Here is a 25,200-nt window from a genome sequence, read left to right on the forward strand (position 1 = left end):
AGCTGTGCCGCATCCTCCCAGGGTATCACTCCATTTCTCATAGCTACCAGAGATGATTGATCTCTGGCAGTGGCCAAACTTGCTGTTCAAACTCTTACGAGTACAGACTTGCTGGGGCCATGTCTACACTAACCTCTATGGAAAGGGATAAAGGAACGTGCGTGGGTCTTGAAGAGGACAACAGAGGTGTCATGGTGGGCGAGACCTAGGCCAGTTTCCAAAAAGCCAGGAACTTACAGGTTGGGCTGTGTAGCATGCAAGCAGGCTTTTCTCAAGAGAGGGGATATGAAATCCCACAAGTGGATCTAATATTCTGGGGAAACTTTGGAAAACATGAGCATGATTGGTGGGATGTGCTGGGGGTGGGAGGGCAGGAAGCAGGAAGAGCAGCCCCAGCTTTTGGTGGGGTGATAGACAGCTGCAAGGAACCTGGCAGAACACTGTAAACAGAGCCCTTCAATCTGAGAGTCCACTCGAGGGTGCCCTAGCTCTTGGTCAGCTGGCCTCAGCAAGGGCCCAAGTTTTGGGCCCAATTAGAGGCTAAATAAGTCTGGGGCATCAGTTGCACAGCAGTGGGAATGAAACCTGATCCTGGCTGTTGTGATGGGGTCTTATAGAGCTAGGCTACAGGGTCCTCCCCTCTCCCATTCCCAGGAATGGACACCATGCGTTTGCTTCTTAAGATAGGGCCCTTAAGGTGGCAGACCTCCTCTGGTTCGGCGGTGGCTGCTGCCATCTGGCCCTGGAGAGCCAGGTGCCCATAGTCACTGGTCATTTGTGAAGCCAGGCCTCCCAACTCCTCCGGGTTAGTAACCGACTTAGTCATCTGGAAAAAGAAAACAAGCAAGACACAAATACATACACACATACACAAAGAGAAGCATCAGAACCAAGTGTTAATACCTCAGGGAAGCCAAAGGGTTTCATTCACTTTTAGCCCCTGGGGAAGGTGAAGGCCAGGCCTTGCATGGGGGCTGGGCACTGGGGAGGGCAATTCAAGCAAAGCCCATGCTGCATTGCACACGACAGGCCAGAGCTGTGACTACCCTGCAGCACAGGCCAGGTGGGCACATGCTCAGTATTCAGGCCGTGCAGCGTGGTCCTCAGGGGAGATTGTCCTGTTGGGGTCACCAGAGAAATTCCCACAAGTAACTCTGGGGAATAAGCCTTGTGAATGGTGTACCCTGACCCAGGCTTCTATGGGGATCTAGGCAAGAGAGAATCTGATGATAGGCTGCTTTGAAGTCATGGATGAGACTCAGTGGAGAAGCCAATATCAGGAAATGAAGGGAATCAGGTCTTGGGACAAGTTGGTATAAAGCATGACAAGGTGCTGCCAGAAACATGGTGGGCCACACACCCAGTCTCCCTGCACCTCAGAGTCATGCTGAAGTTTAATGTTATCATCTCTGCTTTTGCTTATTTTTTTTTTTTTTGGAGGGGTGTGTTTTTTTTTTAGGAATTTCACTCCTGCCTTATTTTTATTTGTAGTTGTGTGTGTGTGTGTGTGTGTGTGTGTATACCATGATTCACAGGTAGAGGTCAGAGGACAACTTTCAGGAGTTGGTTCTTTCCTCTGTGTGGGTTCTAGGGACTGAACGAAGGTCGTCAGGCTTGGTTATTGTTGAGCCAACTGGCTGACACACTCTTTGTGCCCTTTAACACCTTGATTTTTAAAGGGCCATCCCATTTATTTTTGAGACAAAAACAAATGTTTTTGAGACATTTGTTTTTGAGACAGCTCAAGCTGTCCTTGAACTCAGTATGAGGCTAAGTATGGCCTTGAACTGTGAGTCCTTTGCTTCTATCTACTGAGAGCTGGAACTACAAGCATGTGCCACCATGCCCAGCTTAAAGGGCTTTTTAAAAGACTTGCAATGATTCCATCTAAGACATGTTATAAGACCATGTCACAGCCCTCCTCCAAGAGTGGGTTCCAAAGAACACAACCTGGATCCCAGGAGAATGAAGCTGCATCTTGAGTAGTGTGACCTGTGCACTGGGACAGGAACACAAAGATTCTTTACCTCAGGTGAAGAAGTACATAGCTCCAACCTGAAGTGCAGGTTAACTACCTCAGGGTAGCCACTTACTGAGGCTGGACTTGCCAGCAATCACAGGAGTCAAGGGACGAGGCAGTCTGCCTCAAAGCTTGGCTAGAGACTCTCTGGGAACTTCACAAAGCCACCTAAAACTGCTTCCTCCCACTGCCAAACCGGACAGCGAGAGCCTTTGATCTGTCCCCTGTCCTCCCCTGAAAGGATGGTCCTAGGGTAGCTCCAGGTTGGCAGGACTCTCAGAGGTGACTGTGACTTCTCCCTCCATCTGCAGGCCACATTCATTTAAACAGTAGGCCTGGTACAGAGTTCCCATGCATGAGAAGAGCAGGCAGGGAGGCCTTAGTGATCCAAGCTCAACCTCTAGTGGACACACAATTACATGACAGAGCCAGTGTGAGAGGCGCTGGGCCACTCCAGCTGGGCCACTTGCTTTCCCAGATCAGGTTTATGTGGTAATCCTCTTTAATCTACAGTGATTGGGACTCCAAGTGGAGAGGAACATTCCCTATGTATTAACTCTCTGAAGATCTCAATTGCCATCCTTCGTGTAACTATAATGTCAAGAGAGCATATACTGCTTCCCAGTGCCATTTATGAAGATTCCTCTGGAACAGTGTTTTTACAGTGTTTCAGTTTTTAAAAAAACAAAATTACTTCCAAAAGTTACACAGCATCTGTTCTCAGGAATTAAGAAAAAATAAACCACATTAATTTTGCCTAAAAGACTAATTGTCCAAGTGTTATAATTTGACTTTGTTGCAGTTTCATCTTTTTACTATCTTACTCCTGTATATCTTTTCTTATACTAGAATTTAAACCTATTAAAACACCCCAAGTCCTTTCAGAGATGAACAGACTCTTTCCTCCTTGATACCACCTTCTTTCTCATTTCCTGCTTTCTGGAATGTTCTCTCCTGCCTCTGTTCCCTGTCCTCATGCCCAAGTCTCAGTCAACTTCAATTCCTTCTTCCTGGGGCTTCTAGACCACAGGCAGCCAGAAGGACCAAAAGAGGTAGGAGCTGGTGTCCAGCATCACAGGCGGGCCGCTCTTTCTAACACAGATCCCAGCTTTGAAGACTCAGATGGTGGTGGGCAGAAGGGCACAACCCACAGTGGGCAGGGCAGCTCCTTTTCTTCTTACCATTTCCTGAGCTGTGACAGCAATAGCTTTGGAGTATTTAACCACGGTTGTCTGGTAGTCAACGAATGTTCCCTTTGGTTCTGGAGGTGTGCCTTCATCCAGCTGTGGAGGAGAGACAAGCCCAGGGTCATAAGAGCCTGGTCAAGTACAGGCTGTACTTGTAAGAATTAGAAACTTAGAAGAACAGAGAACCCCTCAGAGGTTTTTTTGGTCCAAACTCAACCCCAGCTTCTCCAACCAGAATTGCCTACAGACAGCCCAGGACGTCATACTGATCCATCAGTTCTTAAATCTTTTTTTGGTATTTAAACACAGAGTCGAGGAAACCTCCATGGCAGAATCTCCTAAGTGTCAAAAATGGCATCCAAGTTAGAATTAACTTCGATGCCTCTTTAGTGTTTCAAGCAAACTAGTGAAGCTCAGGTACAGGATGCCAGTTCCTCACTGATGTGTGGCTTGAGGCCCAAAGGACCCAAAACATCACTTTACCTGAAGGCCCCAGAGACAGGTGGAGGAATGGAGAATGAGGAGGAGGTGTGGTCTCCCACATGTTACGTCAAGATTGGTTAATATTGATAGTCAACGTGACAGTAGAATCAGTCACCTAGGACAAAGACCCTGAGAGTGTCTGTGTGGGAGTTTCTAGACTGAGTTAACTGAGGTGGGAAGGGAAGACACAGCCTGAATGTGAGCCAGTCTATGGGTTGGGTTCTAGAAGAAATAAAAAGGAGAGTGAGCTGAGTGTCAGCACTCACAACTCCTTTTCCTGAAGGCAGATGCAATGTGGTCAGCTGCCTCATATGCCTGGCATATGTTTTCCCACCAGGCTGGACTGGGTCTCCCTAAACTGTAAGCCAAAGTAAACCCTTCCCCTCTTATATTGATGCTGTTCCTACACTTCCCTTTTTTTTTTTTTTTTTTTTTTTTTTTTTTGGACAGGGTTAGCCCTGACTGTCCTGGAACTCACTCTGTAGACCAGGCTAGCCTCAGACTCACAGATCTGCCTGCCTCTGTGCTGGGATTAAAAGTGTACACCACCATACCTGGCCCCTTATATTGCTTCTTGTCAAGCACTTTTCAATGATCAGTGTAATGAACACAGCAGGAATTTGTGGAGAGCAATGAAATCCCACCACTTTACATTGTACAGAAAGGAGAGGGAAACCTTTTTTGTGTGGCTTCTGTTGCTATCAGTTCTTGTCCCTATCAGAAAACACCAGACTTATTTCTGAAGAAGGCAGCCAGGCCAGTGACGACACCAGGTGTGTGAGAGCTACTATTGCAGGGTAAGGCATCACAGTAAGTGAGGCTTATGGGTTATCAAAGAAGGACTTCAGGACCTGACTTTCACTTTCTGGGGATTTATAGGACATCTCTCTATTTTTACATTAATACTGAGGCTAAGAAAAAGGGGATCATTTGACTTTGGCTGCTACTAAGAAACTGTGGACTCTATATTTAATATCCCTGATGGACATGTATTTTGTTTCCAGTAACCTACTATCTGCCAAGCCATCCTTATAATCAGCACTCAGTGGATGCTGAAAGAGACTTTAAGAAAGTAGAGCCTCAGCTCTTCTAATGGAGACATGGTCTAACTTTCTTTCACTAGTGTGAAGATGATGGCAGAAGTTTGAGGAGCCATTTCCCTATTGACCATTCCATGGAATCATTCCTTTATGAGACAGGGACAACTAATCTGTAAATCAGCAATTTAAGACTATATATTATCCTGAAATACTATACTGATGTATTCACAATCCAACATTAGACATTCCCCAACACAGACACTGTCTAACACTATTGTCAGCTATCACAGGCTGCCGATTTAAATGTTAATGAACAACTCTTTACCCCAACTATCTCAAAAGGACATGACTAGAGTCAGAATCCTTGCAGGAAAAGTAGAAACCATGGAGTTGAAGCCCTCTTCAGTCTGAAGTATTGGCTTAGTAAGTTCCTTAGTAAGAAAATGACTCATATTGTTCCTAGGTCTGCTACCTCTGAGAGCTCACCAAAGCCTTTCATACATACTGTTTAATGGTTTATGCATTTAGGTAGATACCAAAAGCATAAGATATTTGAAAGTTCCATTAGAGATTCCTAGGCTCCACTTAACTGAGAGTATAATACAGCAGTTCAGGGGTAGAGTCTAGGATCCTGCATTCTAGAAAGTTCCCCAATTTCAATGTATCCATTCCAAGGGCTAACATTCAGAAATCACTTTCTAACTCCTCTTGGAGTTTGCTCCCTATCACAGGCCTATGATGAGGACATAAGGTTAAGTAATTATTTCCATTTTATAAACAAAGAAACCACGGTACTTTCACAATGTCTATTTTTATCACATGTTAACTGGAAGAATTGCACAGTGGCTTACAAAGTTGATGATTTAATAATGGAGAAAAAATACTATGTTGGCTATATAACTGGCCATATGCTCATTAGTTACAACCTTTGGGAAAAGAAGGCCTTGACTGACAATCCATTTCCCAGAGAAGAGCATGTAGGGATGGTATGTGGGAGAGAGGAAGATATGGTTGCATGAGTTCTGGGAGCTAGCCTAAGCCGTACCTTGCTCATGGCCTCTGCAATGGCATCTACCATGCCTCCTACCAGCCCCACTTCACTGGCAGCTTCATTCAGTGTCACCATGATGTCATCCACAGCTTCCTTCATCAGCTGTGCAGCCTCTGTAATGGCATCGTGGGTGTGCTGTGCCTGAAAAGGGAATTAAAAATGTCTTAAGCAGCATGAAATGCTACTCACTCTTAAGAGACACTTGATCTGCTGAGAATAACCCTAAAAGTCAGAAGACAGGATTGGGCATGCCATGCATCTATGATCCCAGCACTCAGGAGGCCAAGACAGGAAGCCCTCAGTTTAAGGCTAACTTGAGCAGTATAATGAGACTTTTGAAAACAAGCAAGTCCTAGGAGAAACCACACCCCAGAAACGCAACCATGTAATGCATTTGAAATGTTTTCTTTCCCTGATTTCATACATTTACTTGCAGACTCAAAAGTAAATGATTTTTACAATAAAATGAAAAAAGAAAAATGGAACACCTAACTGTCAAAATTAGCTTTATATGCTTCTATATTCAGAACAGTAGAGAATGCCACAGGTTTCTAAATATACAAATTCACACATTTAATTTAAAAATCGATAATACAAAGAAAAAAGGTTTTCATAACAAACATACTTCTCTTCAACATTGCCCAGCACGCTATCATTCTCTTTCTATAAATAAACTGGATTATGGAAATGTAGGTACATTCAAGGGAAATAAACCTGCAGAGAACCTACTGGGCTTTAGAACTATGTGATAAATTATTGAAACAATGGCAGACTAGATGAGAAAGTCCTCCAAGGGCCTCCAAGTCCTCCACATGTTCCTCAAACAGCATCCTGGAGACTTACCAATGTCAAGGATGGAGATTGGGACTTAAAATGAATTAGTGAATGGATATGAAGCAATGCTGGTGCAGGGATCCATAGCAGACACCTGGCATGGCAGGAAGATGAAAGAGCCAAGCTATGGGTACAGGAAACCTAGGTTCTAGTGCTGGCTCTACCACGAACTAGCCACATGGCAAGGCGTGGCTTCCCTTTTGGTGAGATAGGGAGAGGTATAAGAGGTCCATGACCTAGAAGTCTGATGTGCCACACACGCGTAGACACCTCATGTATGCATGAATATACCTGCATGTGAACATGTACCTACACTCACCTGATCTTTGAGCCCCATCACTTGCACTCTGCCTGAATGATTGAGACCATCCTGAGTCTGTCTTCCCCACATCATTCTGTGACCTCTGATTTAGAGAACTTCAAGAGAGCTCAGACTTATGCACGAGAAAGGGCAGGCTAGCAGGGAACTCTGCTCTAACCCTGTGCAATGTGACCTAATGCCAGTGACTTAAACATCACAACTGCACTGTCCTCAAGTACTGCATCTGCCCATGCAGCAGCTATGGGTGTTCTGGCCCAACTCAAGGGTGTGAGGCTCCCCAAAGGCCTGAGATACCGCCTTTTTACTTTGGTGGATATAAAGGCAGGGAAGCTAGTGGGACAGAGAAGAGGGAACTCCTTGGTTTGTGTTTGTTTGCTTGTTTGTTTTAATCAAAGAACTCCATGAAGAGGTAGTGTGAGCCATGGGCCCTGCCTGGAAACAAGAAGAGCTCCTCAAAGCTGCTAAGATTCACACATGCTTCTCACAGCTATCATCAGGGCACAGAATTCTGCCTTTGGGATGGAACTCAGGACGCTCATGGTTTACTTAATAGCTGACTTCATGTCTTTATTCTGCTACAAGTCCTAAGGTGACATTCCTATGCTGAACTCTTTAGAGAAGCTTCCAAAACCACAGATTCTCATCACAGAAGGTGAGACAGAAGGGGTGCTTTCCTCTAGTCTCAGCTGCAATGAGAATACTATTGATACAAGTCCTTGTGACCACATCAAAGACAAACACATGTTTTAGGAAAGAGGTGAACAATCACCAATTAGAGGCTTGCTTTCACCCATGACCTACACGGGTCTTAGGAGAAGAACCGTAACAAGAGTGGAACTATTCTGGAGAGATGCTATGCCCCTCCCTCTGGCTGACAGACTATTGAAATAACGCTCCCCAAGAAGCTGGGGTCTCCCCATGAATTTCATGCTGGGAGAAGGAAAAGGCCAAGTCCTGGTACCAGTCAGAGAGGGAAGCTGACTCCTAGGAAGAGATTTCACAGTTTGACCACTAGTCAACTACCTTGCCAGAGCCCAGACAACGATGACAGGCAGGATCACACCATCACCTGGACTGCTTAGCTGTGCATACTTCTTGCCCTCTATTTAAACTTAAACTTGGGACTTGGGGGTTATTGAACCCCTTTATTTGTTCTTCTCCCTGGTGTGGTTGTAATGAATATTCTCTGTCTTTGACTATTCCTTGACTCTTCAGTTGGCCTACTGAGGGTGGGCAGTACCAAGCAACTTGGGAGCAGGCTTGGAGGCCATAGAAGGGAATAAAGCTAGGGTCTGACCATAACAACTCCGGGAATGAGAATACAATTCAGGGAAAGCATTAGTGAATCACAGAATGACCTTTGAACCATTCAGTAAACATTTTTGCTCTTGGGTAGTCCAGAAATAAACTATCCAACTGCCTGCCCTAGAGATGAGTTGATGAATTCTCTAGAAGGTCTGCTCTCCTTCATTCTTCATATTCTCTCGCTCTTTCTCCTCCCCCTGTGTATGTGTACATGCTCATATGTGTAGGTGCATATGTACATGTGCATGAGTGAGGAGATCAGAGGTTGACCTTAGGTGTAGGAGAAACTGTGGCCAGCCTACCCAAGCCACAATTGCCCTGCCACCTCCTCCCCTCCCTGGGCCCCAGCCCAGCCCACAAGAGCATGAGCACTTCCTCCCTGAGCCAAGCCTGCCTCTATCTATGCCCAGGACCAGAGACTGCTGAGGGAGAGACACCTGACCTGGAGACACCAATGGGGAAAGGACACTGCAGCAGAGTCAGCCACCTGAGCCAATAGGACCTTGGGAGGGGGTATAAAGGCGGGTCTAACTTCCTCAATAAATGAGTCTGCAGCATGCTCTGTTACTCATTGATTCCCAGTGTCTGAGTTGTTGGTGCTGCATCTTCTCAACCCCTTCCCCAAGAGGTGTTCGAGCAGGGTACCTGCAACACTTAGATGTCATCCTCAGTCACTCTCCACCTTATCTTGAGATAGGGTCTCTCACTAAAGCTAGAGCTCACTATCTGGCTAGACTGGCTGGTCAGTGAGCCTCCGGTCTCTCCAGGGCTGAGATTACCATGCTGCCTAGCTTTGCAGGTAGATGCTGAGGGTCTGAACTAAGGCCTTCATTCTTGAGTGGCGAGCACTTTATTGACTGAGCCATCTCTTTAGCCCATGCTCTCCATATTTGAGTTTTACAGATTTCTAGAGTGTCAGCTCAGAGTTCACCTCCTCTGTGACATCCCTAGGCATGGCTTCCTCACCATGGCCTTCCGTTCCAAAGACCAGGGGTAGGTTTCATCTTCTTTAAACAGCCTAGCCCCAGTCCACACACTGTGGGCTGGCTGAGCACACTAGCTTTAGACATCCAAAGACATAGGGGATCCCAGTGAAGACACACATTAACAACCAGCAGCCCTCTAGGAAGCGAAGCGAGCAGGCCAACAATGAAGTCATTATTTTAGGGTCTGGAGCGATTCCTTATTACTGTTCCTCACACACGAGAAAAACCACATCTGTTCTTTCTTGGACACATGTCTGAGGATGGCTTCCAAGGAGCCTTTTCCTTCTGGACAGAACTTCCAATACAAAGCCCAGGACAGCCAGCAAAGACACAGAGCAGTATGGAAAGTAAGAGAAGACAAGGGGAATACAGGAATGGACTCCAAACTTTGGGGGTGGGGCAGGACAATGGATAATTAGAGCTCTCCAGAGGGGGTAAGGCTTGGCTGGGGTGCTGCAAACTTGAAGGGAATGCTATAGAAGAGAATGGGGAGGTGTGGAGAAGATGCTTCAGGGCTGCGAGAGGGGCTGCATGTAATGCCTCGGTGCCATCTTGATTTATTACAGTCTGACTGGCAGGGGGTGCCAGTCCCGGATGGCCTCAAACGCCCTATGTAGCCGAAGACACCTGACCTTGGACTCCTGATCCTTTTGCCTCTTTCTCCCAAGAGCTGGGATCATAGGTGTGTGTCACCTCTCCCAGTTTATGCTGGGAATGGAGTTCAGGGCTCAGTGGATACTAGACTACACCTGAGCTACATCTCACATTCTTGTTTTTAAACACCACTCTTGTTTGATTTTATTAGCCACGTCAGGAAGTATTTATAATTAACCTTACTGCTTAGTAGAGTAGACAAAGAAATGAAGAACTTGCTAGCAAGAGGTGGCACTAGGATTTGAAAACCTTATGTCTGATCCAGACCCTGGGGAGTTTGTTTTACCAAATCACAACTACTGATGACAGCATTAAAATTTAACAGCATTTTATTATGTGTTTATTTAAAATAAAATTTTACACTTAGTGTGTGTGTGTGTGTGTGTGTGTATGTGTGTGTGTGTGTAGCACATATGTAATGCTGCATGCCACAGCACATGTGTAGAGGTCAAAAGACAACTGAAGGAGTTGGTTTTCTTCTCCAACCAGGTGGGTCCTGGGAATTGAACTCAGACCAACAGGCTTGGTGGCAATTACCTTTACCCACTAAGACATCCTGCCAGTCTATTTAACAACATTTTAACTTTGTTTCTTCTACAAATGAGATACACAATATCAAACCAACATCAAATAAAGCTTAATAAATATTTCCCCAAATAATAACATCTAAGTTGATTAATTATGTGGCTTTGGCCTCTTAGAAAAGGGTCTAAGGTATACACACTTGAGGCTGACCCTGTGTTACAAAGACATTCAGGTCAGTATAAGTTATATTCCCTGTTTCTGACAGAGAGAGAGAGAAAGTGAGGGGGAGAGGGAGAAGGGAGAGAGAGAGAGAAAGAGAGAGAGGTAATAAAATAAAATATGGGTCTGTCTTAGTATTAGCTGTCAACTTGACATAGCCTAGCTGAGGAACTGTCTTTATCAGATTGGTGGGAGGGTATGTCTGTGAGGGATTTTCTTAACTGAGGGTCCAGTCCATTTTGGACGGCACCATCTTTAGGCAGGTGGTCCTGGCTGTGTAAGCACGCTAGCTGAGCACAAGTCCACAAATCCAGGAATAAGTGAGCTGGTGAGCAGTATTCCTCTATGGAGCTTCCCGCCTCGAGTCCTTCCTGACTTCCCTCAGTGACAGACTGACCTGGCAGTGTAAGCCAAATAAGCTCTTTGCTTCTGTATGTTACTTTGGGTCAGAAAGAAACTCAAATAGTTGGTGCCAAGTCCCTGTTTAATGCCCCCCAACTAGCTCCCATGGCTGATAGAAAGGTCATACTCCTTAGCAAAGAAGATGAGAAGCATCAGTACATCTTGATTCAACTTGTGCAACTGTGTATTCTAGACCAACCAGACTGCTTACAATTTTCTGAAGGCACCACACTCTTTGTAATTCTATACATGCCCATGTTGTTGCTAAGTTGCTGTTAGTTTATTTGTATATGTATGTGCCTGGATATATCCGTGTATCCAAGGCTGGAAGAGGGCACTGAATTACAGGTGTGTGAGATACTTGATGTAGGTGCAGGAAAGGGAAGTCAGGACTTCTGCAAGGACAGCAAGTTCTCTTTTAAACCCTCCCTCCAGGCCCCTTTTGCCACTTCTTAAGTTCTAAGCAAAATGCAGCGCAAGGCCTGTCATCCACAAAGGACTGCTGCCATGCCCGGTTCCAAAGCTACTCACTGAAGAAATGTCCTTTTTACAAACAGGGTGGTGGCAGTGGTGGGGTACTGTTGTATTGAATTAGCATCTCTTGGGCTGGGGAGGGAGGAGGGAGCTAGCTCAGTGGTAAGAGTGTTTGCCTAGCATGTGTGAGGACTCCAACCCTGCAAAAATAAGTAAACTAAATCACCATCTTATAACAACAGAAATGACCTTCACCTGAAAGCAAATGGTGTTCCATCATGCAAGTTAGGCATCAACACCTAGCGGGCATCCAGTAAATGTACCACCTTCATTCCTACAATGAGCTCTCCTGCCCAGGAATGCTTGTCTATATATCCTACCAAGGAAAGAGAACTTGTGAATAAACCTTAACTATACTTGTTTGGAAAGCCAGTGGGTTCTTCTTCCTGTAGACTGGAAAATCAGCTTAGGGGTATGTATTTTTTTGAGGAAGGGGACAACACTGGGGGACTTGGAATCCCAAGCCAGCCCTGATGCCTTGAACCATACCTTGGGGTTTCCTCCACCTTCCTTGGCTGCATACAGCATCTGCAGGGCAGACTCTGCGAGTGTCTTGGTCTGGTCCAGCACCGTCATCTGCTGTTGATGATCCAGCATCTTGGAGGCAACACCGACTGCAGCTAAGATCAAGGGCTCAAAGTAGCTGGCAAGCTGTGTCACCTTTCAAGAAAGAAAAATCCCAGATGTATCATGTAAGTTTGGGTCTCCTTTGAGAGGGGCCCCCTCTGTGAGAAAGGGGTTTGGAGCAAGGATGAGATGACTCACAGAAAAAGACACATTTGGTTACAACTCGATTTCAAAAAATACCCGCTATTTAACAGCCTATTCTGTGGGTTTTCTTCCTTTGAGGAGGAATTCTCCATCTCCCCTCCGTATATGGTAAGAAACCCATTCTGGGATTTAGAGGTGGATACCAGATTTATACCTAATTTTATAAACTGTCAGTTTTATAAGTAAAAACTATGAAGAATAAAAGATACCTTAATAGATTCAAAGGGGGAAGGAAAACAGAAGAGGAAGAAGGTAGTGAGGAGGGGGTGGACGGGAAGAATCTGCAGGGCTTGTCAGAAGACAGTCCAAATGGCGTTGTCACTAAGATTGGATCAAACTTTGGGAATGGAATAAAAGCAAAATGATTTCACTACTTTGTTTGGATCAACCTGGGAAAATAAAAAAAGCTGCCTTCTCTGTGCTGGGGTTATAGGTGTGTACCACTGCCGCCAGCTATGAGGGTGCTGGGGATCTGAACTCGGGTTCTCATGCTGGCATAGCAAGAACTTTACCTGAGACACTTCCCCAAACCTCTCTGTGTGCATCTTAAAGCAAGCCAAGCACAGGTGGACCTGGTTCCCTGCTGCTTGCTTTGTCCCGGTGTGGAGGTCCTAGCCTGAGCAAGCACAGGCAGCACTGCACACGGGCACAGGACTTATCCCTTCCCATGAATGATGCTGGGTTCGTCACCAAAGCAGCCGGACACTGTGGCGGCTTGAATGGGAAATGTCCCTCACAGGTTCCTATGTTTAACACTTGATCCCCACTTGGTGGCACTCTTTGTAAGGTTTTACAACTTCTAGAAGATGGGAGTCTTGCTAAAGGAAGTATGTCACTGGGGCTGGCTCTGGGGATCCACTGCCTGGCCCCACTTTCTGTTCTCTCTGTCTGCTTCCTGTGTGCCAATGAAATATGATCTCTCTGCTCCTGGACTGCCAGGCTGGCTCATACTCCTGCTGTCATGATGCCTTTGCTGCCACGATGGATTATGCCCATCTGGAACTTTAAGCCAAAATAAACCTTATTCCCCCAGGTTGCTAAAAATGTTGAATGCATTAGAATCCTGTGGGTTCTCTAGGCTTACTTGATTAGGAATTAACTTTACTAATACAGGTGCAATAAGTCAAAGAGTTGTGGTAGGGGAAGTGAAATATCTCAACTAAACTAATGCCCAGCATCCTCAGGGAGATAAGCAGGACCAGGCCATGAAGAACGATATTCCTAGCCTTGGGTCCCTTGGATTTGGACTGTCCCTGCTATTATCCTCTTGAGAATTTGACACAGATTTCTTTACATACTGTCAGTTTATTCAGCTGTAAAGTGGGATTGGAGACAGCACCAAGTTCATGGGCACTGTGAGAGAGACTGAATTAAAACACAGGAAAACCCTGGGCATAGGCTTTTGTGAATAATGATAACTACCCTCATACTCTCTCTCTCTCTTTCTCTCTCTCTCTCACACACACACACACATTCTCTCTCTTTCTCTCTCTCTCTCTCTCTCTCTCTCTCTCTCTCTCTCTCTCTCACACACACACACACACACACACACAGTCTCTCTCTTAGCAGGATTCCCTGCTTGCACATTACCTTATGTCCCAGCTGGGCAGCTTCTCCTCGAGCTGCTGTGGCAATGGGGTCAATAAGATGCCCAATTTCCTGGACCACTGAGGTCAGCTGCTCCTGCAGGGCCTGACAGAAAATTGTCAAGGTCATTTGACAGTAGTTCCCTATGGCGTTGTGTCATTCTGAAAAGCCCTCTATGAAGGACAAGGGGACCCGAATGAAATCAGAATGTCTGGAGGCTCCCTGGTCTTCCATTCCTTGACTCGCTTGCTCCCCAGAGTAAGATCCCTATTCCTCAGATGAGCAGTGCTGAGGCAAGCCTGAGAGATGTGTTTCTCATTGGCTTCATTCCTGCAAGCCCTGATGAATGATGCTGGTGGTGTCTTCATGGTAGGTTATACAGCATGATTAGTGGGAATGTGCAATAGCTGTACTTTCCAAGGAGAGGCAACTTGGTCCAAATGGAGACAGATCATTAGGGAACATCCAGGTCTTGATGTTCTCAGAACTTAAAGAGGAGGGAAAGGGTGATGTGGAAATGTGCCCAGTTCTCTGAAGGCTTCCCTGATGGTACCAAGAAGACACCAGGTGGACTCCATCAGAGCTTAGTCAGACTCTGCTCACTGTCCCTGGTGACTTGTAGGCAAATATTGGAAATGACACTCAAGGTATTTCTTGTCAGGTCTGAGATGGTTTCACCTCTCTGCTCCAACGAAATGAATTCAGGATGTTAAGAGACAGGGCAGGAAAGCCAGACTACCTGGGGGCTACTGAAAGGATATGGTCTGCTGACATGTCATCAACACACACACTTCATTCAAGTTCACTGTATGTATGTACGCTTTTAAGAACAGGCTTAAAATACTAATTCTAGTATTTTAATTACAATGCTTAGTCCTGCTCTTCATTTCCTTGGAGTGAGTGTGTGTGTGTGTGTGTGTGTGTGTGTGTGTGTGTGTGTGTGTGTGTAGTTGAAGTACAACAGGTAACTAGCTATAGTAAAGAAAATGGGCAATGCTTAGCTCTAGGTCCATTACTCAGAGAACAGGGACAAAGCTCATTATGCCTAAATCTATGGCAGTAAGGTAACCATATCATCCATGCAAACTAAATGCCTTCTGAATGTTGGCTGCTGTGCTCTTAGTAGAGAAATAAGTATGAATTGTCAACTTTGCATGGACAGCAATCAACTCAAGAGAGACCACCAAGAACAGTAAAGCGAGGCTGGGGAGATGCTCAGGGGTAAAGTGGATGTTCTGCAAGCACAAGGACCTGAGTGTTACAACCAAGAGCAGGGAGTGGGGGACATGGTGGAGATAGGTGGATCCTGAGGACTCACTGGCCAGCCAGCCTAGCTGAGGGTGAGCTTCAAGTTCTGGAGAGGCCCTAATTGTAGGTACTAAGCCACTCCCCCCCAACACACACACATGAGATAAAGAATGACTTAGGTCACAGCTCTTTACCTCTGGATGGATTAATCGCATTAGAGTTTAATGCCAAACTTGGCCAAAAAGTGCAGACACAAAATGTGGCCAGAAGTGTTCAAGCTTTGCATGCCCAGGCCTGCTCCAATGATGTGTGCACCTGAACACTGTAGTCCATGTGTGGGCACAGAATTCCCCAACACTGTCATTTTCCTGCAAATTTCAGCCCCATTTGAACATTCTTCTTTACAGTATGCTCTTCTCCACACCTTCTTTCTCTTCTGAGCACTTGTCCCACTCTCTCCCCTGATTTCCTGGTTGGTTCCAACCATCATCTCACTCCGGCATTAGAGACATTTACTCCCATTTCTGGAGTTTCCAGGGTAGATGACAAAGCCCCAGCCTACCTCCACAGAGATGTCATCCCTCGTGGCCAGGCTCTGGCTGACTGCTGCCAGGGAGGCCTGCTCAATGTCCCTGATGCAGCGGTTGATGCCATCGATGGAGTAGTCACATTCCCTCTGCCCAGGGGCTTTGTCCCTAAAATGGACAGAATAAATCAAACAAAAGTTCCCAAGGCTTAATTAAACCTGTCACATCATGTTCCTGTACCGGTGGGCCATGAGCCTCTGTTCCCTGTCTACATGACCACTTCCACTGAACAGTGCATCTCTGAAGCTTGCCCAGCAAATCCTGGTACAGAGCCCATGCATTTCCTAATTAAGAGTTGTACCTGACACAGTTCTGTTTCTAGCAGAAGAATAGAATCTTCCCCTTCTTCTCAGGCTATTAGTAGGCAATTGTAAAGGAAACAATTTGCACTTGGCTGCTTCTTCCACTTAAACATTAAGGGGAAAAAAATGTGTGTGTGTGTGTGTGTGTGTGTGTGTGTGTGTGTATACACAAGTGTGTGGTGTATGTGTCCAGTTGTGTACAAGTTTTTGCAAACATCAGCACATGGAGACCGTAAGAGGGAGTCAAGTGTTCTACTTTATCATTTTCTGTGTTAGTTCCTGAAGACAGGGTTTCTTTCTGTACCTGGGGCTACTGTGGCAGCCAGCAAGCCCCATCAATCCTCATGTATTTGTCTCCCAGAGTTCTAGGATATAAGGACACACCCAGGCCTGGATTTTTATATGGGTCTAAGTATTCAAACTCAGGCCCTCATGCTTCTATAGCAAGTAACTCTCCACTGAGCCATCTCTCCAGCCACTGGAAAATAAGTACAGCACCATTTATATTGCAACACGCTAAGTGTTCTAAAGGGTACACTCAACACCTTTTAAAGTGCAACACACTAAGTGTTCTATAATGTACACTCAGCACCATTTATAGTGCAATACACTAAGTGTTCTACAAAGTACACCCAGCACCATTTATATTGCAACACACTAAGTGTTCTATAGTGTACACTCAGGATCATTTATATTGTAAATACGCTAAGTGTTCTATAATGTACACTCAGGATCATTTATATTGTAAATATGCTAAGTGTTCTACAGTGTACACTCAGCACCATTTATAGTGCAATACACTAAGTGTTCTACAAAGTACACCCAGCACCATTTATATTGCAACACACTAAGTGTTCTATAGTGTACACTCAGGATCATTTATATTGTAAATACGCTAAGTGTTCTATAATGTACACTCAGGATCATTTATATTGTAAATACGCTAAGTGTTCTACAGTGTATACTGGTCATAAACTTATTGGTTGCAGTAAAAGTTAAAGCATTAAAAATTTTTTCTCTGCAATACATAAAGAAAAGGTTTAATTAAGCAATTAAGAAGTAAAATACTGTAATTAAGGAACAAACACACTCCATGTATAAGGTATTCATTTTGGTCAACTTGAGAAATGTTATTTTCTCAGCTTTTGTGTATAGCCAAGAAGGTCAGGATTAATCTGGGATAACCCAAAGTTAGTATGGGCTGTAGAATATTCCTTTTAGTCTTATTATCAGACTAAAAGGATGTGAACAGTAGAGCTCTCCGAGCCCTTAAGAGTTGGAAATTCAGTGTGATGGTTAGAAGGGCTAGGACTGGAGGCTTTGGGTAACTATGAGGACATCCTTTAAGTTCTCTTGCCCAAAACTTCACAGTAGTTAAACTGGAAACAATGATAATACCTACTTTAAAATGTGATGATCATAAAAGGTAATGTAGGTAAAATATTTAGAATAATATCTGGTTTATACTAGGTGCTTAGATTTGCTGTGTGGCCAGTACTATCATAGATCACAAGGACATAATAAAGATGTGATTGTAATTTTCTTAAGTTTGCTTTTCTGTTTCTGTGATAAACCTCCTGGGGAAGAAAGAAAACTTATCTTACAGGTCACAGACCATCATTAAGGGAAGCAGGGCAGAAGCTCAACAGAGGAACTTATAGAGGCATGAACTGAAGCAGAGACCATGGAATAATGCTTCTTACTGGCTTGCTCAGCTACATTTCTTATATAGGCCAGACCCACCTGCAGTGGGCTAGGCTCTCTCACGTCAATCATCAATAAAGAAAATGCCCCACAGATATATCCATAGGCTGATATGATGGAGACAATTCCTCAACTGAAGTTCCCTCTTCCCAGGTGATTCTAGTTTGTGTCAAGTTGTTAACCAAGATTAGCCATTATAGTAATGAGCAACATTATTTGGAAATCTCCACCCCCCCCTTCAGATGAAGGCTGGGAGCTCCCTCTAGATGAGAAACTGACCTGATAGATGTGATGAGACTCTTAATAGAGTCAGACACGGTATGGGAATGTCCAGCCAACACAGACCAGGTGGGTGGATCTTTGGGATTGATGGCCAGAGAGCGTGCAGTGCGGATGAGGTACGATGAGCTCTCCAGCATGGTCTTAGCTGAGACCAAGATTGGTTCCTGTGCCTGGGAGCCCTACAACCAACCAATGGAGAAGTGAAAGTATTATTCTTTTAGTCAGCACTTTTACCTCGCAGAGGGAAACCAGCTAACAGAAAGGGTCTAGATTGGGGTAATGTGGGCCCAGGCTTGTTCATTAAATAATATATATTTCTTTTCTTAAATAAAAACGTTGAGTATGACACACTTCGTGAGAGGATCAGACCCAATCCCAGAGATTATTCTCAATATCGTTATTATTTCTTAAAGATAGACATTCACTGAGCTTAACAACTGTGCATGAAGCACCATCCATAGTAACTCAGCATAGCAATGTACTGTGTACATAACACAGTACTTAGTGCTTTAAAATACAATTACTATAATATGACTTAACACAGTCCACAGGGTGCTGACACAAGGTCATTTGGGATTTTACCTACCCATGCTCATTCTACTTCATACAGAATTAGCCCATGACTCTAAAGTTATGATTGCTGTAGACTCCCCTACCTCAGAGCTGATCTGAGCAGGAATGCTGACAAACTCAGGGTTTGATGCAAATGCTGTCAGGTTCTCCACAGCTTCAATCAGGGGTGTGGTAGCAATACGACACTTATTGCGGTTGTCCTCAGAGAAATCCCCATCCAGGGCCTAATGGGAAAGAAATGGAGATTCCATCCCACTGACAAACACCTATCATTCCTAAGCCACAGAAGTCACCTCCCAGCAAGGGAGGACAGTTCAATGGGAATGCTACTCTTTAACAAGTAAGAAGCAATTGGAGCCACTGACCCTGCTGCCAACCAGAGAGGCTCGGGTAGCCATCCTAAGGGATAATGTAGGTGTGCAGCTCTCAGGACAGCAGTCTTGCCGTCACCCTTCACTCCCTCCAGCCATGCTGTCACACCTGGCTGCCATGCCACTTTCTCTTCCACTTCTGAGATGGGACCCTCTTGGAATCCTCTCCACTAAGTCCATTCCCTCACAAATGACAGAGATCCTTTGCATGGTATGATACTTTTGACCAGCCTGTCTTCCCTGCCCCCACCTCTTTTGTTTCTGGGAATGAAAACCGGAGTCTACTCCAGATTAAATCTCTAGTCCCTCACACTTCCAACTTTCCTAAGTTCTACATCTAAGGCTATCCCTGAAAGACCAACATCTTGGAATGAAGACAACAGAATCCAATGCAAAGGAATAGACTAGACCTACCCAACCAAATGGGCAATTCCTAACACACACACACACACACACACACACACACACACACCCCTATTACACAATTCCATTCATGAAAGTGCGAAACCAGGAAAAACTAACTAGTGTGTTAGACACTGGCTGACACCCTGGATCAGCGGGGACAGTAGGTACACATAGTCAGGGCAGAGGTGACTTCCCAGTGCTGGTTAGGTTCTATTTCTCAATCTAGCTATTGTTACTCAGTATGTTTAGCTTGAGACATGATGTGTTTCTCCTCTATTTATTTCATGCCTCATCTTTATTTAATTAGCAGCAGGCAACACAAGAGGACTAAGCAATCAGTCACATTGTAGATTCATGGGCAGCTTGGTGAGGATCCAAGATGTGGCCTGGGATACATGCCAAGCTGCCTTACAAAGGGTTAATACTTGAGGTCAAGGTTCCCTGAACCCTGGCTCCAACTCTTCAAGAACAAAACAGGCCATGAAGCAGCTACACTGCCTATCTTCTAGCAGAAGGCTACATGGAGAAGGCAGCTATGCTTGCAGAAGAATGCAAATTTCCTTGTTAAATGACCAATTAAACTTTTAATTTAATCCTTATGAGCAATATATAAAAGCCTACTTAGACAATTAGCGAACAAACAAACCAAGAGGCACTGGCATTATCTGAGCAGCTGGGTCTGAGGTAGGAGTGAGCTGTTTCTCAGTAAGGCAAGAGGAGGCAGGCACTGTAGGTCTGAAGGCTACTTCTGAATAACAACAGCATTCCAGCCAGGCCTTGGCAGCTTGGGATAATAATTACATAGTCACAATGCTAATATTTTCAGAGGCATTCCCATGAGCCCACTCACTTACCATCCTCAGTAATTATAGTGCCTAGCTTGCCTGGCTTCTCTCACCCAACGGACCCTGACCCTACTCTAACCTCTTGGATTCAGCCATTCTTCCAGGCCCATTGGAGACCTTAACAAATGCCTGTTACTTCTTGCTTACATGCATGGCCCCACCTCTAATTGCTCTCCTGTACTCACTAAATGTTAAATCCACATTGCAGGCTCTGGCCATACAGAAAGGGGTTGCCTCAGAGTGCTGATCTCACTGTGCTATTTACATTACAGTCTCCTTGAGGTTGGGTGCTGCCAAGCCTCAGAGCAAGCTGGGATTACCAGTGGGAGGCATGGTGGATGCCACCTGGCAGGTGCCTGATATAAACGGTCCCAGGACAGGAAAATGAGTGAAGTAGGAGGATGGTCATAGTGAACTTTGGAGTCCAAGGAGCTTGGGTACCAGCTCCACAAGTCACAAGTTGCCTGGGTAGTTTCCTTTCTTCCTCTCACCTAAAAGACAGACCTCCTTCCTTCTCTGTGTGCAAGGATGGAGAACATCTAGCCAGGCCACCAACCTTCATTCGAACGTACACAAACCAAAAGTAAATCTGAAGTAAAGCTTGAAGTAAATCTGAAGAAACCATTCTCAGCGGTACAGCCTCAAACATGGACAAATGGGATGCCAAGAGGATTATTTCTTTGGCTCAGCACAGATCCTGATAACACATCTCATGGAGCCCATTGCTACTCATAGGACAGGTCACTGAATAACATGGGCTAGCGCAGCCGAAACCTACATCACCCACCTGCTTTGGCTTTCAAAAAGGAAAGCCATTGGGTGGTGGTGGTGGTGCACGCCTTTAATCCCAGCACTTGGGAGGCAGAGGCAGGGGGATTGCTGTGAGTTTGACGTCAGCCTGGTCTACAAAGTGAGTTCCAGGACAGTTAAAGCTACACAGAGAAACCCTGTCACACAGACACACAAGCTATTTCCTATTTCCTCAAAAAAAAAAAAAAAAAAAAAAAAAAAAAAAAAAAAGGGGAAGCATTTGGCATCAGAAAAGATCTGTAAAGCTATTATTTCACTTCTAAAGTTTGTTTCCTCTGGGTATGACTGAGCCTACCTAGGTAAAATGGACACAGGTCAGCCCCACAGTGAAATGCTGAGCAGCCACAAATGCTTCCTTGTGTCCATTGCATATCACAGAATGTCTTCTTTGCCAAAGGGGAAAGTTCACTTGGTTGCATATTCAAAACCATGTGGAAAAGAGCACCCCATACCTCTAGCTCAGGACTCCCAGTGTCTTCAGTCTAACCTCCCAGGCATGTGGGGGAAGCATTCAAAGACTTAAGGGCTAGAGAGGCCCTTAAAAACCACTGAACACCCATCTGCTTTTCCCAGTAAAATTACCACCTGGAAAAACGACATGATTTACTCAGTCCCTCTACTTCTTGGTCACGTCTCAAACCATCACCTGAGATGCCAACTCTCTTCTTTCTAACAAAGACAGCAAGGCCTAAGATGTCCCACAGGATTCCCAGCCCCAATCTGAAGAACTCTGCTTTAGCAGTCCAAACGTATGGATGACCAAGAAAATATACTTACAGCCAGGTCAAATTCAATTAGAGAGAGCTGGATCGGGTGTCCGCAGCACTCACTGGAAGTGCCTAATTGCAAAAATCTGAGCACTCACTCTGCACTGAACCACAAGGCCAAACTTCAACTTCTCAGCAAAACAAAAGCCGGGGTTGCATAATTTCCACTTGGCACTCAAACCTGAGTGGCTGCACATTTAAAATAACATTCCATTCCACACATCTGATTCAAGGGTAGGTAATGAGCATAATGGAGTGAGAAACTCAGCTAGTGTCCTTGCAACCCCCCTGGCACTGAGAGCCCTCCCTGGCAGGAGACAGACTGAAGTGGGTTCTTGCTGGGCTGTGCTTGGGAAGTTTAAGGAATGTCATCAGTAGAGATCTCAGGTCCCAGTAGCATGCTGTTTGCTCCCTTCTTCATGGCTGGAAGGGTGTGGGAGCTGAGCTTATGCCTGGGCATAGCCTGGTGCAAATCAAACACACACAAAGGAGCCAAAGACAGCAAAAGCATGCAGTTGTGACACTGTTATCTGTTATTCAGGAAATTAAGGAGCCACTTGTTTTTCTGTTTCGAAGGATACCTAGCCATTCTTTTGAATAGGAAATCCATTCAGTACAGAGCACGGGGCACCAAGAAAATAACCTCTGCCATTTTCTTATTAGTGAATGAAAAGAAAGGCAATGCTCAGACTGGCCAGCAAACCCTGCCACATTGGAAATTGAAAACTCTGGCCACACTTTGACAAGCTGGGGCAATAGGTTCATTTCTGTTCCCCTTATATTGATGCCGGTTTGCAGTGACGCTCATGGGACACAGGCTTTATGTGCCCCACATTATAATCACCCGGCTCTCCTCCTCTGATGCTTCCCATAGGCCTATCTTTTGGACCATCACAAGGGCTTATTTGCTGCAGGAAATTGAAGAGGGGCTGACACTGTGAGAAGAATGTGAAAGAAGATTCAATCTTAACAGACAGAACAGAATTTAAAACCAAGGAGGCAGCAGGAGAGAGAGGCTGCAGGAGAGGGGAGGGGCTGCAGAAGAGAGGGAGAGAGAGAAAGAGAGACACACAGAGAGAGAGGCTACAGGAAAGAGAAGATGCAGGAGAGAGAGGCTGCAAGAGTTTCTGAAGTCTCCCCTCCCCCAGATGTTTAACTAAGAAGTTTATTATGCAGTAAGCAACAATGACATCACAGCTTTTAACTACATTGTCCTTTCCACCCCAACTCCCAAACTTACACTCTGTACACACAGCCAGGGCCTTTTCCCTATGCAGGAGGGATGAGTTCATTGCCTCTGTTCCAAAGAGTCCAACATCACTCCAGGACTGAGAATAGGGGCTCTGGGGCCTGGGCTTGAATTCTCATCTGTCATTTACTGGCTGCTTTATCTAGGCAGTTATCTAACCTCTTTATGACCCACTTCCCCATCAGCAAGATGGGCATGACAAATAGAGTATCTGTGTGGATGAAATGATTGATATCTACAAAGCATAAAATACATACTTAAAACATTTTTTTTTTTTTTTTTTTTTTTTTTGGTTTTTTGAGACAGGGTTTCTCTGCAGAGCCTGCCCTAGAACTAGCTCTGTACACCAGGCTGGTCTCAAATTCACAGAGATCTGCCTGTCTCTGTCTCCTGAGTGTTGGGACCAAAGGCATGCACCACCAATGCCCGGCTAAAGTGTAAGTTTGTTAATTGCTAATGTCATGAACTACCATGGCGAGGGAGATGAGCTGCCACAAGGATCCCAGAGCACCAGGACACTGGATTTAATTTGTTTATGCATTTTCCATCTAGTTTCTTGTTGCTTTCAAACACATGGAGCTTTTGTTTGTTTTTAAAATGACTCTTTGTTGAAACAGCTATGGAGCCCCTGACTGGGCGAACTGGCCCAGCTCTCACCAGCCAGCTTCCAGCTGCTGCAGGCTGGATGGATGCTCTTTCTTTTGACCTCTGCAAGGCTCATTCCGTGACTGACTTCTCCATGGGATCATATAGCGATTTTCACGGCAAAAAGAAAATGAGGTCAAGTTACAGTAAGATTGTAGACCCTTTTACTGAAGTCAGGCTGGGGGTGCTAGCTATCCAGTGGGAGAGCAAGTGTCTAGTGTCAGATCCCAAAGAAACCTGGAACAAATGGCTAACTGTGGTGGCCATCAACTACCAAAAGGCACAAAGACTTTCAGGCTCACTAAGTACCTCATCTATTCTCACCACAGCCCCTGCCCTAACCCTTCCTAGCCCTGTACCCCAGAGGGTTCGCTTCCCTTCCCCCTAGCTTTTCTTTCCTATATAACCCTGCCAATTCAGCCATTCTTTCTCTCAGTTCTTCTCTGGGTCCTTGGCTCCTCTTGGTCTGACTGTCCTCTTTCTCTTCTCTCTCTCTCTCCTCTCTTCCTCCCATGCTTCCCCCCCACCCCACCCCCGTTCAGTATGAACTCTTCAGACGCTTCTGGCTGTACTCTTCCTTCATATCTACAATAAAAATTGTTTCCTCAAGCATACCTTGGGTGGTCATGTCCTCGTTTCATTTACCCAACATGCACAAAGCCACTGGTTTGATCCCCAGCACCACCCCAAATCATAAACAAACAAACCAAGCAACAAAAAACCAGTCCCTTTTGCTTCAGCACCACAAGGTTCACAGAGAACTGCTATCTTGCGCTCACAACAATGTTCCTTTGAAGGCTGGGGGAGGGGCCTGGGATGATACTGGGCTGTGTGTTTGTGGTTTGCTCTCTAGGTTTTGGCTGTTTGCCACGAGGTCAGCTGTCTGATATGTGCACGGTTCTAGCTTAAAGGACCCACCTAAAAGACCACTACCTGACCAACCCTGCCTCCTGACACACTTTCACACAACGATGATTGTCTTTGGGAAGACAGAATGCTCTATTAAAAAAATAAATAAATAAATAAAGTTGACACTTTAAGGGGGAAAAAAACCTAAACATTTATAAACAACATGGATGTCATAGGGGAGATAATTACGTATGTATATGCATGTTAGCATGTGTCAGTGTGGCCATGAATAAACCACAGTGCACATGCAGAGTTGAGAGGATGGACGGATCTAGGTGTGGGTCCGCCCCTTCTAAGCTATTTCTTGAGACACAATCTCTTTTGTTGTTTTGCCAGTATGCACATCAACCAGGCTAGCGGGTCCATGAGCTTCCAAAGAATTCTCTTGCCTCTGCTTCCCATCTTGCTGTAGGAGTGCTGGGAATATAGACATGCACTAATGTGTTATGCTTTGACATGGGTTGTGGAGATCTGAACACAGGTCCTTATGTCTGTATGGCAATCACTTTACTCACTGGGCCATCTGTGGTTTTTTAAAATGCAGTTGCTTTTATAATTTCCCATTTCCTTTCCCCTCCAGATC

At 45.2% G+C, this 25,200-nt stretch overlaps 1 protein-coding gene across 1 annotated transcript in view; it reads right to left on the minus strand.

Annotated features, from left to right (window-relative positions):
* The window catches only part of Tln2 (talin 2), a 401,603-nt gene that overhangs the window by 47,409 nt on the left and 328,994 nt on the right, over positions 1–25,200 (minus strand). The window contains exons 38-45 of the mRNA XM_051197857.1: positions 18,700–18,840; positions 18,041–18,222; positions 15,731–15,863; positions 13,924–14,025; positions 12,052–12,222; positions 5,776–5,922; positions 3,202–3,303; positions 707–826 (exon numbers count right to left, since the gene is read on the minus strand). Coding sequence (XP_051053814.1) covers positions 707–826; positions 3,202–3,303; positions 5,776–5,922; positions 12,052–12,222; positions 13,924–14,025; positions 15,731–15,863; positions 18,041–18,222; positions 18,700–18,840 — 1,098 coding nt within the window. The remainder of the gene's footprint in view (positions 1–706; positions 827–3,201; positions 3,304–5,775; positions 5,923–12,051; positions 12,223–13,923; positions 14,026–15,730; positions 15,864–18,040; positions 18,223–18,699; positions 18,841–25,200) is intronic.

Source organism: Phodopus roborovskii, unplaced genomic scaffold (assembly GCF_943737965.1).
Source record: "Phodopus roborovskii unplaced genomic scaffold, PHOROB, whole genome shotgun sequence".
Classification (NCBI taxonomy): Eukaryota; Metazoa; Chordata; class Mammalia; order Rodentia; family Cricetidae; genus Phodopus; species Phodopus roborovskii.